Source organism: Bacillus rossius (genome assembly GCF_032445375.1).
Source record: "Bacillus rossius redtenbacheri isolate Brsri chromosome 4 unlocalized genomic scaffold, Brsri_v3 Brsri_v3_scf4_2, whole genome shotgun sequence".
Lineage (NCBI taxonomy): Eukaryota > Metazoa > Arthropoda > Insecta > Phasmatodea > Bacillidae > Bacillus > Bacillus rossius.
In genome coordinates this window covers 5,879,346-5,904,636 of record NW_026962011.1, presented here as the reverse complement: position 1 = coordinate 5,904,636, position 25,291 = coordinate 5,879,346, and the positions used below count along the sequence as shown (strand labels likewise).

At 35.1% G+C, this 25,291-nt stretch overlaps 1 protein-coding gene across 1 annotated transcript in view; it reads left to right on the top strand.

Moving 5' to 3' along the window:
• LOC134542276 (furin-like protease 2) overlaps window positions 1-25,291 on the top strand; it is a 562,458-nt gene that overhangs the window by 134,718 nt on the left and 402,449 nt on the right. Inside the window, exon 3 of the mRNA XM_063386419.1 lies at window positions 7,323-7,427. Within this exon, the coding sequence (XP_063242489.1) occupies window positions 7,323-7,427 (105 nt within the window). The remainder of the gene's footprint in view (window positions 1-7,322; window positions 7,428-25,291) is intronic.

The following is a 25,291-nucleotide window of genomic DNA, read 5'->3' as shown; positions in this document are numbered from 1 at the left end:
TTATCATGAAGAAGGTTTTTATGCTAACCATTTTTTTTGTAACTCGCCGCTAGATGGCGCCGTAGAGCATCAACTTCTAAACCTTTCAACCGATCGCCATGGGTAAACAGAAAACCATAGGTCACAGATACACAAACAGTAATTATGTGTCATTTATTAATGTCCACCACACTGGACATATCGCTATCCATTTTGCTGTAACTCGCGGACAATATATCACCCGGTGTTCAGCCCGGGCAAAGCCGGGTACTGCAGCTAGTAAATATATATATATATATATATATATATATATATATATATATATATATATATCCTTACTAATATTATAAATGCGAAAGTAACTCTGTCTGTCTGTCTGTTTGTTACCTTTTCCCGGCTGAACGGCTGAACGGATCGTAATGAAATTTGGCAATGAGATAGATTACATCCTGGGGATGGACATAGGCTATCTTTTGTCTACAAAAATAAATTTTAAACGGGTTTAAAATAATATATCTCAATTTTATGTAATGTGTGTCATAGATATACAAACTGTTAGTGTAATTCCTCTATGTCTGCCGAGAAATATCTTTCAAGCCATTACGTTACGTTTTGCTATTGTAAGGAACTAAGTAGAGAGTAAGAAAAAAAAGATTTTTCAGTTTGTAGTGTCGCCATATTTGTTTCAATTTTCAATACCGTTATTGTATATTACAATTTAAATTGCAGAAAAAAAGTCATGTTTCATAGACACATAAATAGTGAGTGTGTGTCATTTCTCTATGTTCACGAGGTCTCGCCGCGTCAATTTTCTCCTTGGGGCGAACCCGTCCGCTTAATTAAATAAACAGCTTTTATCGTTGAATGATTTTATGATTTATTTCATGAAAATCTGCTCTCATAAAAAAGTAAGTTTTATAGACATACAATAGGTATTCAATAACTTTTCTGAAAGAAATGTATGCCACATCATGAAGTAAATGAACATTACCTTTAAACATAAAAAGTTTCACTTCTCTAATACACTTAATTCTCAGTTTTAGTACGTCACAAATTCATTAAAAATGACTCTTTAACAGCTAATCCCGCAAAAATTATGCAATGAATATTTAGTGAAAGCTAAGCCACTCAAAATGTCTACAAGTCATAGAGTGTACACCTTTAATGTCCCTGCCTACATGGGTAAGCATACGGTGTGCAAAGCTTCATAAAAAACCACGCAATTTGAAAACTGCTAAAAATATACAAGATCAATCAATGAATCGTTACAAATTTATTTCCTTTATTTTTTTAGTTTGATTTGATACAATATGATTTCACTAAAAATCAATTTCTACCCCTTCCTATTTTCATTTCCACATTACGAAGTTTCACTTCTTTTGCGCGGAGGGACTCCACGCAATATTTTTGCATGCTATTAAAAACTATTTTTTAATGATGCCAAAGAAGTATAACTTCTCATGCGCGTACCTAAGTACACGCACCCATTTTTTTATTTAATTTCTTCTATATATATTTTTTCTCCCTACCTAATGCACTCATAATTCTTTTAAATTTCACGTGTATGATTTCAATGTCATTCGAGTTGTACAATTTTTTTTTGTCAAATTGGTCATTATTTATACTTTGTTTCATTTTGGAAACATACGTATTTTAGGTATTATGACAAATAAAAAAATTAGTTTCACTGATATTCTTAGGTTTTTATTGTGTGGATAGTTTCAAGTTTAATATTATGTAGGTACACAAATTCTTAAACTTATAAATTTCTTCGAAATTTATTCATAGGTTGGTAGGGCCTACTAATATTTTCTATTTGTCAATATTGTTAATTTTTTTTACAGTACCTACTTATTTGCAAGGAGTTTGGTTTAGTGTTTATAATTTATCTGCTGAGCGTCAAGAGTCTTAGGGCTGCTGAGACCGAAGACCAGAAATATTTATCAATTATGTAGTATATTGTTGAAAAATTAGAATTTTACTATTTCAGGAAAGTTGATTTTTTTTATTAATTAGAATAGTTACGTGTAATTTCCATCTTCCTTTATTTCATATTAAACATTATGTTTGGTTGAGTGTGAGATAATTTATTTATGAATGTTTTAATTTCATTTAATTTCTTATATATATATATATATATATATTCTTACCTACCTACTTCTATTAAATTTCAGGTGGATGTTAACATTGCCATTCCAGTTGTAAAAATTTTTTTGTCAAATTAGTTGTTATTTATACTTTTTGTTTAATTTTGGACTTTTTTTTTTACTTAATTCAAAGATTTGTGGTGTGTACAGGGAGTGATATCTCTATTAATTTTTATACTCCTTTGGATAAGCGGAATATTGCCACCACAGTTTTACATATAAACAAATCTTACAAATGTTTTAAACATTATGACAAATAAAAAATAGTTTCACAAACATCCTTAGTTTTTTTTTTTGGTTTGTATAGTTTGAAGTTAAATATTACGTATGTACGTAAATTCTTAAACATAGAGTTATTTATTAATTTATTTAGATAATTATTCATAGGTAGGTAATAAGCTTTCTATTTGTCAATATTGTTATTATGGTAGATAGGAGTACAGTAAATGCCTACATTCTTATATTCCTTTATATCTCTTTCGATTTGGAGTGTTTCCGAGCCATTCGGGGTCCTCAACATCACCCCCCCCCCCCCCCCAGATGGTAAAAGCCCCAAAATTTCGAAAGTTTAAAAAATTTGAAAAATCTATCTCTTTTGATTTTTAACGTTTTCGAGCCATTCAGGGTCCTCGAACCCGCCCCCCTCTGGGAAAAATGCCCCAAAATTTTGACAATTTCAGGAATTTCAAATATCTATTCTTTCTAGATGGAGTGTTCCAAAACATTCGAGGTCCTGAACATCCACTTTTCGCAAAAGTGAAAGCCCCAAAATTTCGAAATATAAGAATATATATAATTGGATTTTGGCATGTATGTCGTCGATAAACTCTTACACCGTTTGACCGATCGCCATGAAAGTTGGCACATCGAAGTGTTTTTATCATGAAGAAGGTTTTTATGCTAACCATTTTTTTTGTAACTCGCCGCTAGATGGCGCCGTAGAGCATCAACTTCTAAACCTTTCAACCGATCGCCATGGGTAAACAGAAAACCATAGGTCACAGATACACAAACAGTAATTATGTGTCATTTATTAATGTCCACCACACTGGACATATCGCTATCCATTTTGCTGTAACTCGCGGACAATATATCACCCGGTGTTCAGCCCGGGCAAAGCCGGGTACTGCAGCTAGTAAATATATATATATATATATATATATATATATATATATATATATATCCTTACTAATATTATAAATGCGAAAGTAACTCTGTCTGTCTGTCTGTTTGTTACCTTTTCCCGGCTGAACGGCTGAACGGATCGTAATGAAATTTGGCAATGAGATAGATTACATCCTGGGGATGGACATAGGCTATCTTTTGTCTACAAAAATAAATTTTAAACGGGTTTAAAATAATATATCTCAATTTTATGTAATGTGTGTCATAGATATACAAACTGTTAGTGTCATTCCTCTATGTCTGCCGAGCAATAGCTTTCAAGCCATTACGTTACGTTTTGCTATTGTAAGGAACTAAGTAGAGAGTAAGAAAAAAATAAAGATCTTGACAGTTTGTAGTGTCGCCATATTTGTTTCAATTTTCAATACCGTTTTTGTATATTACAATTTAAATTGCAGAAAAAAATCATGTTTCATAGACACATAAATAGTGAGTGTGTGTCATTTCTCTATGGCCACGAGGTCTCGCCGCGTCAATTTTCTCCTTGGGGCGAACCCGTCCGCTTTATTAAACAAACAGCTTTTATCGTTGAATGATTTGATGATATATTTCGTGAAAATCTGCTCTCATAAAAAAGGTAGTTTTATAGACATTCAATAGGTGTGTCTCTCTCTCTCTGAAGATCAATCAATGAATCGTTTCAAATTTATTTCCTTTATTTTTTTAGTTTGATTTGATACAATATGATTTCACTAAAAATCAATTTCTACCCCTTCCTATTTTCATTTCCACATTACGAAGTTTCACTTCTTCCGCGCGGAGAGACTCCACCCAATATTTTTGCATGCAATTAAAAACTATTTTTTAATGATGCCAAAGAAATATAACTTCTCATGCGCGTAACTAAGAACACGCATCCATCTTTTTAATTTAATTTCTTCTATATATATTTTTTCTCCCTACCTAGGGCACTCATAATTCTTTTAAATTTCACGTGTATGTTTTCAATGTCATTTGAGTTGTACAATTTTTTTTGTCAAATTGGTTATTATTTATACTTTGTTTCATTATGGAAACATACGTATTTTAAGTATTATGACAAATAAAAAAGATTAGTTTCACTAACATTCTTAGGTTTTATTGTGTGGATAGTTTCATGTTAAATATTATGTAGGTACATAAATTCTTAAACTTATAAATTTCTTCGAAATGTATTCATAGGTTGGTAGGGCCTACTAATATTTTCTATTTGTCAATATTGTTATTTTTTTTTTACAGTACCTACTTATTTACAAGGAGTTTGGTTTATAATTTATCTGCTGAGCGTCAAGAGTCTTAGGGCTGCTGAGACCGAAGACCAGAAATATTTATCAATTATGTAATATATTGTTGAAAATTTTGAATTTTACTATTTCAGGAAAGTTGATTTTTTTTATTAATTAGAGTATTTACGTGTAGTTGCCATCTTCCTTTATTTCATATTAAACATTTTGTTTGGTTGAGTGTGAGATAAATTTATTTATGTATTTTTTAATTTAATTGAATTTCTTATATATATATTCTTACCTTCCTACTTCTATTACATTTCAAGTGGAAGTTAACATTGTCATTCCAGTTGTATAAATTTTTTTGTCAAATTAGTTGTTTTTTATCATTTTTGTTTCCTTTTAGGGACTATGTTTTTTTTTTTTTACTTAATTCAAAGATTTGTGGTGTGTACAGGGAGTGGTATCTCTATTAATTTCTATACTCCTTTGGATAAGCGGAATATTGCCACCACAGTTTTACATATAAACAAATCCTACAAATGTTTTAAACATTATGACAAATAAAAAATAGTTTCACAATCATCCTTAGTTTTTTTGTGTGTGTATAGTTCGAAGTTTAATATTATGTATGTACGTAAATTCTTAACCATACAGTTATTTATTAATTTATTTAGATAATTATTCATAGGTAGGTAATAAGCTTTCTATTTGTCAATATTGTTATTATGGTAGATAGGAGTACAGTAAATGCCTACATTCTTATATTACTTTATATCTCTTTCGATTTGTGGAGTGTTTCCGAGCCATTCGGGGTCCTCAACAGCACCCCCCCCCCCCCCCCCCCCCCCCCAAGTGGTTAAAGTCCCAAAATGTTGAAAGTTTAAAAATTTTAAAAATCTTTCTCTTTCGATTTTAAGGAATTTCAAATATCTATTCTTTCGATATGGATTGTTCCAAACCATTCGAGGTCCTGAACATCCACTTTCCGCAAAAGTGAAAGCCCCAAAATTTCGAAATATAAGAATATATATAATTGTATGTTGGCATGTATGACGTCGATGAACTCTTACACCGTTTGATCGACCGCCATGAAAGTTGGCACATCGAAGTGTTTTTTTTATCATTGAGAAGGTTTTTATGGTATCCATTTTTTTTGTAACTCGCCGCTAGATGGCGCTGTAGCGCATCAACTTCTAAACCTTTCAACCGATCGCCATGGGTAAACAGAAAACCATAGGTCACATATACACAAACAAGTATTATGTGTCATTTCTTAATGTCTACCACACTGGACATATCGCTATCCATTTTGCTGTAACTCGCGGACAATATCTATATCACCCGGTGTTCAGCCCGGGCAAAGCCGGGTACTGCAGCTAGTATATATATACAGACGAGTTGAGAAACTACTTTTTTTTTTTGAAGTCGGTTACAAACGCAAATCAGAACTTTGTGCTCTGTTTTAACGCTAAGTATGCGTAAGGGATTTCAAAACCATTAGGCTTTTCCTCTCCAAGAAAATAAATAAATCCAGCATTTTCGTTTTCTTTGCCGTGGATAGCAACAGGCTTTCACAAACACCTCCTTACCGCGTGTCGCTATCCATTCATCGTTGTAATGCGTAGGAACATGGAAACTTTACCCTTTTCTTTTTAAGCCTCGTGCTTCCCAAGTTTTTTTTTTTATAAATAAATCCTTACACAACCGATTTAATATTAATTCAAATCAGTAGTGATTTTGTCCACGGGAACCCTTACAACGTAGCTTATTCCATTATCAGTGGCTGTTTGTTAACATTCTTCGACCCGCGGTAGACAGTGGTGCCTCAACCGGCCGTTGCTCGAACTGCTTGGCTCCGCCCCCTATCGAGTCGTTCCGTTTAGTCGCGTCGCTCGCGGATGCGAAGACGCTGCCCGCGACCCGTCGAGTGACATCACGCGGGGAGGAGGGGGGGGGGGGGACCTCTGCTGCCGCCCGTCGCCCCAGTGGCAAGGGCTCCCGGCTGGGTCGACCGCGGGTCCTCCTTGGCCCAGGACAGGGAAGGTGCTCGTTCTCTCTCTCTCCTGCGCACAGCGGCACGCCGCAGACATCCCCGACACCTGCTCTGAGAGGCGGTGACGTCAATCAGTTGTCCTCCTCAAACCCTCCACGGGGACACCTACATAAGCTGCAGCCCAAGATTAAAGATTTTAACGACGAACCAAGAAAGGTCTAAGTGATAATTCTCAAGTTCGAAACTAAAAACTTATAAGGAAACATCGATTGCTCAGTGCGCGGAAATTTCACGTCCAGATCTTTTTTGATTTCAAAGTTGTTAGTGGTCTCGTGAGCATCCAAGTGAAACTGAACTGCCCGCAATTCAAGGCAGCGTTGTTTGTATAAATCACAATGACAAATGTATAGGCAAACATTCGAATTGTGGAGTCTCGAAATTAGGAGGGGAAAAAAATATTTGAATGTTTTTATTTTTCCATGATAGCTCAACTTTCGACATGTCAATTTGCCATCGTATTATTACAGTGAATTATTCTTTTCGAAGAGAGAAACCCATAATTTTACTAAGTAAAATAACTGTGCACATAAGGGTATGTAATTTTTTTTTGTAAATATATTGTGTCTCAGTGATATATTTATGGTGTGTTGCACTAGCGCACACGTCCGTCAGTAGCAGTTTCTTATAATGGCATTTTCAGGGAGTGGCGGTTCATCGACGAAACTCAACCGTATACTTCTAAGGATGTGTAGAGTAGTTGTGCAGAGTCTTTGTTCAGACGTGGAAAAAAATTCCCCTCCGTTGTTTCAGATCGGCCAGCTTCCAGGGTACTTCTTGTTCGAGCACCGACATGTCCATAAGAGGTCGCTGTCGCCGAGTCAACTACACATCGACAAACTGTCCTCAGAACCGGGGGTGAGTGCCTTTCAGCGCCCCGCTCCTTGCTGAACACGCTTCAAGGAACCTACTGCACGACACAAACACGTAAACGTTTTAATCAAGACAAAATTAATTCTCTGTGTGTGCACTGTAGCAACACTTACCTCCAGCATGCTCTTCGGTTGCTGCTTCTTTGTGTGCTGGATGAGAGATAAACTATTTCGTGTTTGCTTGGTATTCATGCAGCTAGAGAAAGAAAATGTTTTATTGATTTGTTCTGAATGATGAGTTTCCGAGACTGGTTCTCTAAGGAAAGGAAACAAAAGAGTCACTAAAATAATTTTTTTTAAATGTAAATTATTTTTTTTTGTGAATTTTTGAGATTTATTGGTGAAAAAAAATTGAACTAATACATAGATTTTATGGATTCGTTAAGTCTAAATATATTTTATAATGGTGATTGCCAAAATGTAAGTTTGTCATTGAAGAAATTACCGCGAATTCTAGAACAAAGTTGACATCACGCGCTGAATTAAACTTGTGGAAAAAAATAATGGGCTAATTTAATGATTTACTGGATGTCATTTTCCAGCAACTTAACTTTTCCTTTTTGCCTAATGTGGCAAAATAACCTTCCAGCAATGGTAGATTCTACTTGCATAGTTCATGATTCGAACTTTGGCAGACTGCGAGCTTAGGTTAAGATTCTCCTTTTAGTCAAACTGCTTAAAAGCGAGCAATAGTTAGTACAATAAAAATATATTTAAAAAAAATAAAAAACGCTGTTATAGTTTTTGAAATAAAAAAGTATAAAAATAGATAAATTTAAGTAATTTGTTCAACAGCGATAGAATGAATTACAAGTCTGTATAACCTAATTTTAACAAATAAATTAATCAATAATGAGGTCCTCAAATGGGTGGGAAATAGTCCAAATCAAAAGAGAATCGATTATTAAAATTTTTGAAATTTTATGGCATTGGCCGCCCCCTCTCCCAGAGTGGTAAATTTTCCACATGCCCCGGCCTCGTGGATACACAAAAAGCGTGGTTATTGCCCATAGCTCTAATGTAGTGGTTTTTGGCCCCTATGACCCCACTCCGCTCCCTCTTCCGGCCATAGTCATGAAATTATTTTACTGTCATCCGGTTTACATATACTTGCAAAGTTTAAAATCGATAAGAAGATTAGAAGTAGTTTAACATAACTTCCAAGATTTTATTACATAGTTACAAGTGATGCTAAAAAAATCGTGTTACTATAAAAAATATGATCTACTCCTATATTTAACTAAGATTTTACTCATAGTTATCCTTTAATCTTTTCCTGAAATGAATATTTTCAGAGTGTGGGCTGCTAAGGGTTGCTTTCGCGGTACTTTATCATACGTCTGACCAATCGTCTCGATTCCCATCGACTCTGGGACACTACGTGGGCATTTTCCTCGGCAAATGTGCTACGTCTCACCTTCAGCGTATCATATGAACTTAAAGAAATGTGTTCAAAATATACATCGCAAATCTGAAAACAGGTATAATTATGTCTAACTTGTAAGTCAGTAATTACTGACTTACAAGTTAGACATAATTATACCTAAAATCGTGTAAAAATTAAGTCAAAAACACGCTATAGCTATTTTTATTTAAATTTTAGTATATTCTAGTTCAACACTGGAAACCATTTTTTAAACATATTAAATAGAGAAACTTGTGATTAATTTTTGTACATTGAAACCTTATTTGCAATCTTCTTTAAATTCTCAAGTTTGTTGTGATTATGTTTATAGTAGCCAAACATGATCCAGAGTTCGTAGATTTTTTTCATTTTTGTACGTATGAAGTTTTGTGGTAAACTGAAAGTTATGAAACTATTTAAGATTAGCGTAATTGTTTTTGGTAACTGTATAATTATTTACTTCTAATTTTGATAAATTACACGTACCAATTTAATTGTAATTTTTACTAATTATCAACGTTGATAATATATGGACTAATGTATGGATAATATATGGAATAATTTTCATTCTAAAAATTCTACCTTAAGTTTTAAAGACTATAAAGTAATACTACTTTGAACATTGGATATCATTTATCCTCCACAAAGGCGTAAAGTCAGCTTTATTTAAAAAGTTTTATAGTAGATATCTGTTGATTGGCGTACATCAAAAAAGATATCTTCAGTGATAAAACTACCCCAGTTGATACATAAGAATAACTGTATGAAATTCTCAATCTTATTTCATAGAATATTTTTTTAACATTAACAAAGCTATGCCAGGAAACGAAATGAATTCAGGAAAACAATAATTTCTATCTTTGAAATTTAGAGAACTTCAGATAATGTTACTGGCATGGTTAAAGATAAATACATAATTGTAGTTAAGCCAAATACGATTTAAATTGCATCTATTCTTTACTAATTTTTCGAAAATAATTTACGGATTGATATATAATTAGTTAAATATACATAGTTAGTTAATATTTAAAATTTAAACGCGTGATAAATAATTATTGAGTAATAAACTTTATTATTCATTAAATTGTGACAGTTATTTTTATTGGCATTAATCATGTAAATAATATCGAATACACAATACACATTAAATATCGCATACAAAAAACAAAACTAGTCCGTCTAATAATATTTTTAAACTAACTGAAAACGACTTTATCCTTAAAATGTATTTTTAAAAGGATAAAACTTATGTTAGTGTATTCAGTAATAGATTATAGAGCTGGAAGATTGGCAGATAGTATCTTTAACAGTATATGTGGACTTTTTGTCGAAACTCGCTCGTTTGAAGGGGGAAGAAAAAGCATTTTCCTTAAACGGAACGAGGAAAACAGTTGCTGTCTAATATTATTTAAATCCCTGCATGGTGCCTGATACTTATTTCTTCGAGCTAGATGAATCTACTTAAGAGCTCAACTGCTGTATTTTGGTTTTATGCAGCAGAACTCGGCTACTTTCTGTGTTGAGATGATTAGAATAATTTGTTTCAATAAGTTGTATACAATTTGTTGAGATGGTTTCCATAAGTGAATGTGTATTCCGATTGTATAAGGACAGAGCGAAAAAATAAATCGACTATTATATCTTTGCAATATTCAAACAAATGAAAATATGTATATAGAAATTCATAAGTATTCTATGTAAAGAAAACCGAAAATATATTTAAATATTTAAATCTTAATTATTTTTATATGAATTTTTATACAGAAATTTTACTTTCTTTTGCGACAGAAGTTTTAGATATTTTAAAACTTAATGAAATTTAATACATTTTAAAGAGGTTGAGTTCTTATTACGGTTTAGAATATTAATGATTTTTTTCAATATAGTATATGTTTATGGATGATTAGTAGTAACACTTTAAATATTAAATATTTCTCAGATTGTTACGTTTTGGTAAGATTTCCTTTTTTTTATGTCTAAAAGAAAGATTTTTTTTTTTTTCTGAAGAGGAATGTCGCGCAATGGTAAGACTCTGAACCAGCATTAGGGAGGATTCTGGTTTGAACCTTAGTCAACCCAAATATGGGTTTAGTTTCTCACGGCCAGCCGAGAACCTTCCGGACCAAGGCAGGGGAGGTTTCTTTCGATGGAACACGGCCGGTTCCTTCTCAAGTTTCTCCTGTTTGTGTTGTATTGAGTTTCCGCTTCTAATGATCTCGCGTAGGACGCTAATTTGAGCTCAAGTTTTTTTTTCTGTTTTGTTTAAGGAACGTCTTAAAATTGTGCTAATAGTTAGTATAGACTTTGCACATAAAATTAAAAATATTTGTTAGCAATTAAAATTTCCGCATTCACAACTTAAAACACAAACGTTATAAAAATTTGTTTGGAAATTCGTTTTGATTGCAGAATTTATCAGAATATTAACCTTATCTGTTCAATCGCTATTAAATTGGTTTTTACAAGTCGTAGGCATAATTCCTTTTGCCTTAATTTTTCATATTGTTTGATTTCCTTTCAATTTCAATCATTGTAAACAGCTAATACGCTTAATATGTATGCGAAATTTAAAAACTTAGTATTGATGTTCCATAAAACGGACAATATACCGGAGTTATTTATTAATTTGTAGTAATGGTTTATATATTTATAACCAGTCGAGTCCACCATAGTCAAATTCAAAAATGTTTCTTTGAAAAAAATATTTTTTAATTTAATATATTAGAATGCCTTAACAATTTTAACTCTGCAGTGTGTGGCATAATTATTTTTTTAAATTCTGATTTTAAAATTGCTTGTGACATTTGTGAAAATCTTATAAATAGAAAATGCAGTAAAGGATTTCCAAGTGACATATTTCTACGTTACAAATACATCTAAAAACATATATATATATCTTTATATATATATATTTATTGTGTGCGTGTGTATGTCACTGAACTCCTCCTAGACGGCTGGACCGATTTTGATGAAATTTTTTGTGTGAGTTCACGGGGATTCGAGGATGGTTTAGATTCACAATTGGATATTTTATCTCGATTCTGAGTTAAGAAAAAAATAAAAAATGTAATGTGTGTCATAGATATACAAACTGTTAGTGTCATTCCTCTATGTCTGCCGAGCAATAGCTTTCAAGCCATTACGTTACGTTTTGATATTGTAAGGAACTAAGTAGAGAGTAAGAAAATAAATAATAGTTTAAAAAACTAAAAAAACACGCTTTATATAGAAAACCAAACTAAAAAATAGAAAATAAATTTTAATAAATTTGAATTCAGAATACTGTAATTTTTTTATAAATATAAATTAATAATAATGTAAATAAGAAAATAATGTATTTAATTAAAAAAAAGCGTGGGGTGCATGGTGCCAATATTATAAATATTTTATTAACAGATATGGGTAGAAGGATTATCATTTCGATAATATCTTAAAAAGCACCCCACGCTTTTTTTTAATTAAATACATTATTTTCTTATTTACATTATTATTAATTTATATTTATAAAAAAAATACACTATTCTTAATTCAAATTTATTAAAATTTATTTTCTATTTTTTAGTTTGGTTTTCTATATAAAGCGTGTTTTTTTAGTTTTTTGAACAATTATTTATTTTCTACTTTTTAGTTTGGTTTATTTATAAAAGTGTTTTTTTTTTCCTCAATTTGTTCCAGGTAAAAATCCTTAAATTGTAAGTTTTGCTCTCTATCCAAATTTGTTTTTTGATATATCATCTGTCAAACTTATCCATATTTTCCGTGTTTGATGTCTTTTATTTAATGATTTACTGACCTTGTCATAGTTTGGAGTATTTGTAACTGCTTGGTGTAGATTTGCAGGTTGGTGTTCGAGTGGAATTTCAAAAATCTGCTTATCAGGTGTAGCTACTGAGGTTATGGATATGGTGTTTTTACAAATATAGATAATATTCTCTTCAAGAAAGTATATTGTTCACAATAATCATAACCCACTCTCACTGTTCATTTAATTAAATGTCACAATATTTAGTAGGCTTTGTTTATATGGCGCCAAAGACAAACTGAAAGAAAAGAGTTCACACATGAGCGAAATGGTTTTCTTTTTATTTTTATTTGTATCGTTTTACCAATAAATTGACACAAATATTATTTTGCAAATAGATTAATAGAATTATCTTATCAAATTAGTGTATTGTCATCGGTCCTCGATAAATCTACAAAGTTTGAATGAAATCTGGCCGTTTAAAGTGGGTCAAAATCGCACCTAAAGGAGTCGGTTACAGACGGACAGACAAACAAACATACAGGTGAAGCTAATATAAAGCGTGTAAAAAAAGCTTCTGACAGTTTGTAGTGTCGCCATATTTGTTTAAATTTTCAATACCGTTTTTGTATATTACAATTTATTTGCAGAAAAAAATCATGTTTCATATACACATAAATAGTGAGTGTGTCATTTCTCTATGTCCACGAGGTCTCACCGCGTTATTTTCTCCTTGGGGCGAACCCGTCCGCTTAATTAAATAAACAGGTTTTATCGTTGAATGATTTCATGATATATTTCGTGAAAATCTGCCCTCATAAAAAAGTTAGTTTTATAGACATTGAATAGGTGTCCTCTCTCTCTCTCTCTCTCTCTCTCTCTCTCTCTCTCTCTGAAGATCGATCTATGAATCGTTACAAATTTATTTCCTTTATTTTTTTAGTTTGATTTGATACAATATGATTTCACTAAAAATCAATTTCTACCCCTTCTTATTTTCATTTCCACATTACGAAGTTTCACTTCTTCCACGCGGAGGGACTCCACGCAATATTTTTGCATGCAATTAAAAACTTTTTTTTAATGATGCCAAAGTATAACTTCACATGCGCGTACCTAAGTACACGCACCCATTTTTTAAATTTAATTTCTTCTATATAAATTTTTGCTCCCTACCTAGGGCACTCATAATTTTTTTAAATTTCACGTGTATGTTTTCAATGTCATTCGAGTTGTACAATTTTTTTTTGTCATATTGGTCATTATTTATAATTTGTTTCATTTTGGAAACATACGTATTTTAGGTATTATGACAAATAAAAAAATTAGTTTCACTAACATTCTTAGGTTTTTATTGTGTGGATAGTTTCAAGTTTAATATTATGTAGGTACATAAATTCTTAAACTTATAAATTGCTTCGAAATTTATTCATAGGTAGGTAGGGCCTACTAATATTTTCTATTTGTCAATATTGTTATTTTTTTTACATTACCCACTTATTTGCAAGGAGTTTTGTTTAGTGTTTATAATTTATCTGCTGAGCGTCAAGAGTCTTAGGGCTGCTGAGACCGAAGACCAGAAATATTTTTCAATTATGTAATATATTATTGAAAAATTTGAAAATAACTATTTCAGGAAAGTTGATTTTTTTATTAATTAGAATAGTTACGTGTAATTTCCATCTTCCTTTATTTCATATTAAACATTATGTTTGGTTGAGTGTGAGATAATTTTATTTATGTATGTTTTAATTTCTTTTAATTTCTTATATATATATTCTTACCTACCTACTTCTATTAAATTTCAGGCGAATGTTAACATTTTCATTCCAGTTGTATAATTTTTTTTGTCAAATTAGTTGTTATTTATACTTTTTGTTTCATTTTGGACTATGTTTTTTACACTTAATTCAAAGATTTGTGGTGTGTACAGGGAGTGATGTCTATATTAATTTCTATACTCCTTTGGATAAGCGGAATATTGCCACCACAGTTTTACATATAAAGAAATCCTACAAATGTTTTAAACATTATGACAAATAAATATAGTTTCACAAACATCCTTAGTTTTTTTTTTGGTGTGTATAGTTTGAAGTTTAATATTATGTATGTACGTAAATTCTTAAACATAGAGTTATTTATTAATTTATTTAGATAATTATTCATAGGTAGGTAATAAGCTTTCTATTTGTCAATATTGTTATTATGGTAGATAGGAGTACAGTAAATGCCTACATTCTTATATTCCTTTATATCTCTTTCGATTTGGAGTGTTTCCGAGCCATTCGGGGTCCTCAACGTCAACCCTCCCCCCCCCCAGATGGTAAAAGCCCCAAAATTTCGAAAGTTTAAAACATTTTAAAAATCTTTCTCTTTCGATTTTAAGTGTTTTCGAGCCATTCAGGGTCCTCGAACCCCCCGCCCCCCTCTGGGAACAAAGCCCCAAAATTTCGACAATTTCAGGAATTTCAAATATTTATTCTTTCGAGATGGAGTGTTCCAAACCATTCGAGGTCCTGAACATCCTCTTTCCGCAAAAGTGAAAGCCCCAAAATTTCGAAATATAAGAATATATATAAATTGGATGTTGGCATGTATGTCGTCGATAAACTCTTACACCGTTTGACCGATCGCCATGAAAGTTGGCACATCGAAGTGTTTTTATCATGAAGAAGGTTTTTATGCTAACCATTTTTTTTGTAACTCGTCGCTAGATGGCGCTGTAGAGCATCAACTTCTAAACCTTTCAACCGATCGCCATGGGTAAACAGAAAACCATAGGTCACAGATACACAAACAGTAATTATGTGTCATTTATTAATGTCCACCACACTGGACATTTCGCTATCCATTTTGCTGTAACTCGCGGACAATATATCACCCGGTGTTCAGCCCGGGCAAAGCCGGGTACTGCAGCTAGTATATATATATATATATATATATATATATATATATATATATATATATATATATGTATGTATGTATATATACATACGTATATATACGTATGAAGAAATCATAAATTACAGCGCACGCAAGTGCCTTATCCGATATTCGAATTCAAGTTACCTGGCGACCTGAACGTGACTTAGTGATGCCGACGGCGGAGAGAGAGAGAGAGAGAGAGAGAGATAGAAGAAAAAATTTTTCATCAGGGGTGCCTTCAATGGCGAAGCTGTTCATTTGCGCGGGTAACTCGTGCTACAAAGCTGCGAGATGTGCAGTTTAATGGCGCCGTTAGGGGGCGCGCGGCGGCAGTTGCTGCGGTAATAGCAACTTCGTGACGCTGTTTATCTTGGAACATTACCCCCCCTCTCCCACCGTCACACCCCCCCCCCCCCCCGCTCCCTAAAACACGTCCTCTCTCGCCGTAACAAAGGAAAACAGCGGTGGCTTCGCCTCTCGACGCTACGTCGCGAGCGAACAAAGTGCATGGAAATAGCGCCAGGAACTACTTTATTTTTAGTTCATTTTAGTGACTCCCTTCACCATTAACCTTGAACATGAGGTACCTACTTCTGTAGGAGGTACCATTGCAAACAGCTTATTTTCACATTACTAATTAATTGTAAATGATCATTTATGGATTTGCCATAGCCGTAAAGTGAAATTTCTTTTATAATTTTAGATTTTCACTTGATTCATTTATTTTACATACATCTGAACTGAGTAGAGATATTATATTTATAAAGTCAAACTGTTTGTATAATGATTTTTTTACTAATGCGTTAAAAACTGCAGTAATTTCAGCAAAAATGTTTTCGAATTGTTAACTTGTTTCTCTATTTAATGTTGCTTTAAATTGATTCATTGAGGGTATTTTTAAACCTTTCGGTAAAATTTATATTTATATTTTATAGTAATTAACCATATTGTGTTTAGTAATTTTATTTCTAAATAATACCGTTTAGGTGTACAATTAATTTACGTTTGTCAAAAAGAAATCAATTTCTTGTCTGTTCAAATAAAATGAAAGATTTTGAGGAAAGAGGGCGTAAATATTGTAATAATACAAAATTGTGGACCATTCCTGAAAACGTAGTCTCATTGAACGTGCAATCACTATACTAAACGTTTCCCACCACGTCGAGCCGACTTCCAGTAGTGTCACGTAACTCTCGCGATTTTGTGTGGAAAAAAAAAAGTGGCGGAATTTTGCCTGAGACCTCTACGTTTTCAGCTCTTCCCTACTCTCACATGAGAGAAAATTTCATTGTTATGCATATTCATCTTATATTCATTACCTATAGTTATACCTACAGCGGTGACGGCAACATGTTTTTCATCCCATGCTTAGTTGACTAAACTTGGATTGAAAAAGTTTCGTAGCCTTGCTTGAAAAGAAATGCCTTCAGTATCCCTCCGCAAGATTGCACGCATCCGTCAACCACAAGAAAATGTCCAAACTTTCATGACCATATAAATTATATTTTGCATCAAATATTATTTTAACGATTATAGACTAAAGGAACACATTTTAGGGGCAAATTATTTTTTAACGTTGTGCGTTATTTTTAAAGAAGTTGAATTGTGGAGCTACTTACCTTGCTCAGTTGTCAACTTGACAGGGTGCAAATACGATTAAATTTTATTTTTGTTATATGACGTTACGTTTAATATTTAGTTTCAAAAGTGTTTAGTTAAGCATAAATAGTCGGTATGTAAATTTTTTATAATCCAAAAGCCTTTTGATCACTATTTTCATTTGCGTGCCCTTGATAAAGCTGTTTTTTTTAATTGCCTACTAGCTATTATTATGTATACAGGTTTTTATTTCATTTCATTGTTTTGCCACAATATTTTTTGTCACCAGAGTATTTGTTTTATTGTTCTTTTAACATAAATATCTGTAAATACCTTGGAAGTATATAGTATTTGTGCAAGTTAATTGTTAGGTGAACAGAAGTTAATTGGCGTGATTTTACTTGAACACGGGCCGTATTCTCCTCGATCCCCCCTCCCCCCGGTTGTATGTTGGGTTTCGTCCATTTCTCAGGATTCCTCAAGGAAAATATCGCTTGTCTCTTGTTGTATCCTAATAACTTGCTACTTTACTACCCCCTTTTAACTTTTAAGGGCCGGTTTTATGACCTTAGGTTAAACCTAGGGCTACAATTTAACTTCTATATAGCTCTTATTTTGGTTTTACGACCCTCGGTAGTAGTTAGATATAGTTCCTCCGGGGACAGAGGCTGGAGGCAAAGGATTCAGGATTCATGACCTTTGACCCCTGACGTCAATTCCGGACGCCATCTTTGATTACGTCACTTCCGGTTGCCATCTTGGATGACATCATTTCCGGACGCCATCTTTGATTACGTCACTTCCGGTCGCCATCTTGGATTACATCATTGCCGGCCGCCATCTTGGATTACGTCATTTCCGGTCGCCATAATTGATTATGTCATTTCCGGCCGCCATAATTTATTACGTCACTTCCGGCCGCCATCTTGGATTGCATCATTTCCGAACATAATTTTTTGTCTAGAATGTTCTGCCATCCTAGAACGTTCTATTACGTCACTACCAATGAGGCTTCGGATTTAGGATTTTACCATTATGCAATCACCATCTTGGATGACCCAGCCGCCATCTTGGATTACGTCATTTCCAAGAATTTCCGCCATCTTGGATTACGTAATTTTACGACCATAATTTTTCTAGAATGATCTGCCATCCTAGAACTTTCTATTACGTCACTACCAATGAGGCCTCGGATTTAGGATTTTAGCCATTTTGTATTCTAGAACATGCCCGCCATTTTTAATTCTAGAACTTTCTACCATTACATCACAACTAATGAGGATTCAGTCACCATCTCTAATATTTTTTTATGCTACTGGCAGCCATCTTGAAATATACCTTTATTACTTATTTTTTTATATGTAATTTAATGCACTATATACAAGCATTTATATTAGTTTCCTTCTAGTGTTGTTGAACATATTGTTCTATGTTATACTTATGTATACCTTAATAACAAACTTTAAAATGTTTTAGTGATAACCACTAGACCATCCTTTTAGTTTTTTTTTACTACCATGCTACTTATATTTTTTATTTATATATATTGGTACCAAGGAACTAAAACTACGAAATAACGTACACCATTTTTTGAACAATCACCATATTTATTAATATATATGTACAAAATTATTTTCGAATCGTATTCTTTTCACAACGAATCACATCTTGGATATCTTCCACTTCTTCCCGAAGCCTCCTGAGTTCGTGCAGAACAGCAGTTATGTCCATGTTCCACGCATCTTGCATGGCTATTATTTCCGCAGCAACTTCTTCCCGAAAGGCGCGCACCTCTTCAATGACATTTTGAAGAGACGGTCCCTCATCGACGGCAGCGCCCTCCTCCTCATCTGTTGGTTCTTCCCGCATGTCAGGCGAATCGAGCGTGTACTCGCTCCAGGACACCAGCGAAAGTTCCTGGAACTAAAAATCTTGCACTTTTGTTCTAGGTAGGCGCCGTCCTCTGCATTTTCACGGGCTTGGAACCGTCAACGCATATTTAGACTTATGACCATAGAGCGATGTCGTAAATTTAAATATGCGCAGGCTGCATTACAACGCCGAAAATTAAAACTTCCCAAATTAGAAAACAACAACAAAATATACATGTCAGAACACAATGCGCAGACACTATATTCTCACACATATATGAACAAAATTAAGCAACAAAAAAAAAGACGACAGCAAAGAGAGAAAGAAGAAGATAGAAGAGAAAGATAGAAGAGAAAGATAGAAGAGAAAGATAGAAGAGAAAGAAAAGAGAGTATGTCCAATACTGCCTACAGTGGTTACAGTTATGTTGTATCTGCAACTACATTGCCTATACATATTCCGGTCAGAATAAGTAATGGTTCCTCCCAAAAGCCCGAGAGGCCCATTAAATATCCTGCGCGAAACAAATATAAGTAATATAGTTTTTTTCACTCGGTGTTCGTTTCATTATCATTTGCCAGTGCATTCATTACCAGAGTCATCATCATATTCATTGCCAGAGTCAACATCATATTCATTGCCAGAGTCATCATCATATTCATTGCCAGAGTCATCATCATATTCATTGCCATCATCCATTGTATCCATGCGGGAGCGTGTGTATACCATCATCCATGATCTTCCTTTTATCGTCCATCCAGGAAAGTGCCAGTTTGTTTGTTGTTTCAGTATACACTTCATGGTGATGCGATGTTATATTATTCACATGCACTCTCATTATCTTCTGTTTCATTAGAACTTCCTTGTAATCATTAAATGTTATTGTATTTACAACGACGCATTTCTGGACTCCCTTTGCCCTCTTAGTCTCTTTTCGTGCAGACTTGTAGGAATACATTTTTGCTCTTAGCCCAACGAACTCAGTCATTACATTGCCCCCACACTCATCTTTAAATTTCCCCACCACCTTTTTGTTAGTGATGGAGTAGCATGGATGAGTATGGGGGTACGCACTTGTATCGAATTCAGCCATTAATTCAGGGTCTGAGACCAGGTCCGTGTAGAAGTCGGCTGTCTTTATCTCGTAGATGAAAGAGTCTGTATCCATGTATGCCAACTCAATATTATCTTTGTATCTTGTCTTCATTATATCGTAATGGAATCTATACATCAAGCACTTTGACAAGTCGAGTACAGCAAATCCTGCATATATGGGTTTGTTGAATAGTATTTTTTCCTTTTCTAGCTTCACCAGAGATAAATTTTCAGTGTATACAGTTCTGTCCTTGAATACAGGCTTTGTTACCAGTCTCTTAAGCCGTCTTTCCTTACACACCAGCTCCATGTTCTGTCTTTTTCTCATATTCTCCATAAGTTTACCGAATGTGGCATTATTCATCAATTTGTAGAAATCTTTTTCGAAATCGTTGGTCGAGGCTGTTCTCTTCTCAGTGTTCATATCAATATAAGGTTTTAACCAGGCTTCTTGCTTGAACCGAAGCACACGATGAACATTGGTCACTTTGAGTCCATGTTGAATAGCTTGCTTCAGATTTCTGTAATGTATAATATAATTCTTCTTGTCTTCCAAAGTCGTCATCAGTTTCGGTTGTCTGGAGCCAGGAGCACACTCATTTATTGGTAAAAATGGCAAGTCTTTGTGGGCATCGTGAAGTTCTGTAGGATATTCAATATCACACTCTAGGATGTAGCCAGTGGAATCTTGATCGGGTACAGCCATGATGTCGATATCTGTGTCAGACCACTCGAAGTCAAGTAGGGGCAGAGGTTGCGACATTGCCCATCCATATAGATTATTGGCATCCACATACTCCAAATATGTCTACGGCTGGCTTTCATCATAATTTTCTCGTATGTACTTATTATTCGCCTTGCAGTGGCGCTTTATACATTGGGCTACTCCTCCCCTTATGCCTGCCTCAAGAAACATGTATGTATCATAGTCTATGATCAATTCAAGTTCAACATTGGTTTTCTTCAGCATTGCATCGAAAGAAAACCCTGGAGCACTCACATAGTGGACACAATACAACCCATACGTATACAAGCAGAGTCTTCTGAAATTCTCAAAGATGTCGGACAGAAGGAGTACATCGGTCTTCAAATAAATATCGCTGTACTCCCCCAACGATGTGCAGTTGAATTTCTGCCATACAGCTTGCGCATGCTCATAATCTTCTTGGGTGATATCAGAGTTTGTCAGCCTGTTGTGGAAAGAATCTACTGAAGGTAACTGAGGCTCGTCAAGTTTTTGAAGATGTGTGATATAATCGTAGGGAAAAATACCTTTTCTGGTAACCAGCTCTAGTTGTTCAGAAGAGAAATATTTAGAAGTGTTGTGGAATTCAGAAGCAGGAAGGTTTTCGGCTAGAGAAGCAAGGCTAGCAGACATGAATCTGAAAGTATCTATGAACTGTATAGAAAATCTGTCATCGAGTTTTTTGGAGAAGGTGATTAGTTTTTCTTCACTGTGAGGAATAATGAAGATGTCTTTGTCATCATAACCCAAGTTCTTAACAATGAAATGCTCATCGTAACCAAGATTGTGGAAAAGGACTGGAAGTTTCTTCGGACGACGACGAAGTTTGTTGCATTCATTGCACGAAGGCCCTAGGTATTTCCCAGTGAAGTGGCAGTGGTCGTGAACTTTAATATTGCATTTGGTGAAGGTAGAGGAGCAGTAGCAACAGACATCTGCAAGTTCAAAACTAAGCATTTCCAGCGGTGTAAGCGGTTGCATTGGTTCAGTGATGGAATAAATATCCTTGACTTGCTCTCCAATATCAATAATGTCCTCCATGAACTTTTCACCAGCATCCTCTCCTCTGTACAGAATTGGCTTTGATGGAAGACTCGATGTTTTACAAGTAGGAATCACTGCATTGTCTACTTGCACATACAAGCAATAGCTGTAGGCCTCATGTTTCTGGTACCTGGAAGTATAAGACTTGTCTGGATTTGGCTGACATGATTGAACAGGTTTTAACATTGCCTCAAAATCAGCATATACCACAATAGGCATTTTGTCTGCATGATGGTAGTTTTTGAATTTAAGAACTGGAGGCTTGCCATCACTTCCTGCCTGAGGCATTTCAACTCTCACAGGTGCATACTCATTGCAGAACTTTTTATGTTCTTCTAAACACTGCTGCCCTGTGAGCCCAGACACTCGAAACTGGTCATCGTAATGCTGGAAACACCGCTTGCAAATATGTAGATTGTGATGATGCGCAGTCACCTGTGGTCTCACCAGTCTTGAAAAATTCTTGATATATGCATAATGTGCATTATCTTCTTCGGATATATACAAGAGATCAAAGTGCTGACTCTTCTCTTCTTTTGCTACACGTAGCGGTGTGATTTTTGTGTCCTCATTGAGTCCATACACATTGACTGTCACTTCAGGATTGTTTCTCTCGAATATGTTTATTTGGCGAAGAGGCATGGGGAATTTAAGACCACTAAAATTAAATTTGTTTTCCAAGTCTTTATATCTCTGGTTCACACGTTCTGGATGCTCCCCTTCGACGAATCTAGCCAGCATAGCCCACTTGAAGCATTGTTGATCTTCATTCTTTGAATTGATGATGGCTTCCCTAGCCTTGATGGAAGCCGGTAAGTCGATGTAGCTGGAAGCACGGAGTGGATCTAGCTTATTGATCCTTAGCTGCAGACGATGTACAGCAATGAGGGTCCAGCCACTTCCTTTGCCCTGGTACTCTTCTTCTTCCTGGCATATCTTCTCTATGCTGGCTGTGACTGCTTCTTCGATGCCATCGGTTGTGTAGAGCGGGATGTTCTTAGTCTTGAATGACCGCGGGTCTTCTTGGTCTTCATGAGGCTCAGGCTTTCCATGAAGACAATCCAACCATAAATTGAACTTTACGGCTCCATTTTCTTCTATTTCTTGTTTGAGCTGACCAATTATGTTTGCTTTCATGTCTTCCAGATAAGTACATATATCTCTGCCACATTCGGATGTATTTTCAGCTACCAGGGTCTTCAAGTTGCCTCGAAATGCAGTCTCGGCCTCCACAAACCCAAACTGGGAGGCTACTCCTGCTCCTGCTATTATCTTTGGTCGAGATGTTTTGGGTTGAGGAGCAGTCGATGGTCCAGGCTGGGGCGAAGCTTCTCGTCTTCTCTTGGCCGGTGTTGAGCCATTACACTTGGTAGCATGTCTGGCTAGGTTGTCTGGTCTGGTGAAGTCTTTCTCGCACTTGTCACACTTTAGAAGCTGGCGATCTGGATTGAAATTGCACGCCTTCTCGTGTCTTCGTGCATCTCCAATGTGAGAAAATAGTTTTTTGCAGTACTTGCAGCTTAGGCTCGCTGCGTTGCAAATTTCACCAATACATGATCTCAGATGTTTAGCCATATTGTCTTTGCGAGTGATGGCTACCCCACACTTCTCACAAATTTGTTGGTCGTCTCTGTGTGGGTTGTGGGGGCACTGGCGCTCATGGCGTAATCCATTGGAACGAGTAGCGAACACCTTATTACAGAATCCACACTGTAACCCTTGAGGAAGCATTAGACTTACCCCAGAAGAAGAAGAAGCAGAAGAAGCAGCAACTCCGGATGTCTTGCTGTCCATGATGATGATGTCGATGATGTTGATGATGCAGGACGTCTCAACTGGAATCTCCCAACGGAACGCGCGGTGGCAGCTCGACGTTGAAAGAGACGAGGAGGAAACCTTAGAGATGACGCTGATGAAGTAGTAACGATGAAAAGCACTCGAATTCACTGGGAACACTAATCCACAAGCTCTCGAAGTCGATGGGCAGAAGCGCACGAGCAGCGAAGAACTTGTAGTCAGGTCGGCAGATGAACAGCGAATGAACTGGGTTGGCCTTGCTTGCCTGCTTTTATAGTCCCAGCAGCAGCAGTGGTTGACTCACTAATCCATATATGGGCATACAGGAAATCCAAGCATCTGATTGGCCGAGATAATTTCGGAGGGAGCCTGAGCAAAGGTCACGAGGTAGTCAGGGCTGGATGCCTTATCTGTTTACCAAGAATCCCTCTGACACAATAGGCGCCAGCATGTCGCATCGATGATGACTCATAGGGCTGACTGACTTGTGTACTGGGGAAAATTCCAATATGCCCTGATAAAGACTAGTTGCAACAAACAAGTTAAGAGTGACTCATGATTGCTTCCAGATACTACAGGGCGCCAGCATGTCGCATCGATGATGACTCATAGGGCTGACTGACTTGTGTACTGGGGAAAAACCCAGTAGGTGCTGATAAAGACTAGTTGCAACAAACAACTTAAGAGTGACTCGTGATTGCTTCCAGATACTACAGGGCGCCAGCATGTCGCATCGATGATGACTCATAGGGCTGACTGACTTGTGTACTGGGGAAAATTCCAATATGCCCTGATAAAGACTAGTTGCAACAAACAACTTAAGAGTGACTCATGATTGCTGGGAATTATTTATCATTGCTTCTAGATACTACAGGGCGCCAGCATGTCGCATCGATGATGACTGGTCGCAACAAGCTTCTATGACTCATAGGACTGGCTGTACTGGAGGGAAAAAAGCCCAGCATGATAGACGCCAGCATGTCGCGTTTCTAAAGACCAGTTGCAACAGGCCACCCACGTATACTTGTTCTAGCTACAAAAAATATTTTTTTTTTCCCAGTGTTTAACAGACTTTTAAACAGATTCATGTTACTGTATTTTCATATACCTTAATTACTTTGATATCAATGTATTTATACCATTATTGATTTTTACTCGGATTTAAAGTCATTTATATAAGTATTCTACATTGAATTATTTTAAGTAGAAAATAAAAATATTTTAATATCCTGAATAATTATATTTTTTTAAATTATAGGAAAAGTAGTTATTGCACAACAGGTATTAAATGAAACAAATCAGTTCGTAATATTTGTATTTTATTCTTTTTTTAATAGCATATACACATTCGATTACATTTACAAAGAATTCAGCATGTCTGTAAGAACTTTCTTTAGTACATTTTTGACACACAAAGTAATTATTTCAGAGTCTATATTCAAAGGAATACTCTCCTTGGTAACATCATTTACTGGAGTTAGTTGAAAACACATTTGAGCACAATCGTCTGAAATGTCCGGCATCGAAGGCAGTACTCTAAAGTCCTCATCTTCAGTCTTGCGTTTAGATGAGCTGGAATCCGGAATGCTGGTGGAAGCAAAAAGCGATGTAAAATCTTGATTTTTT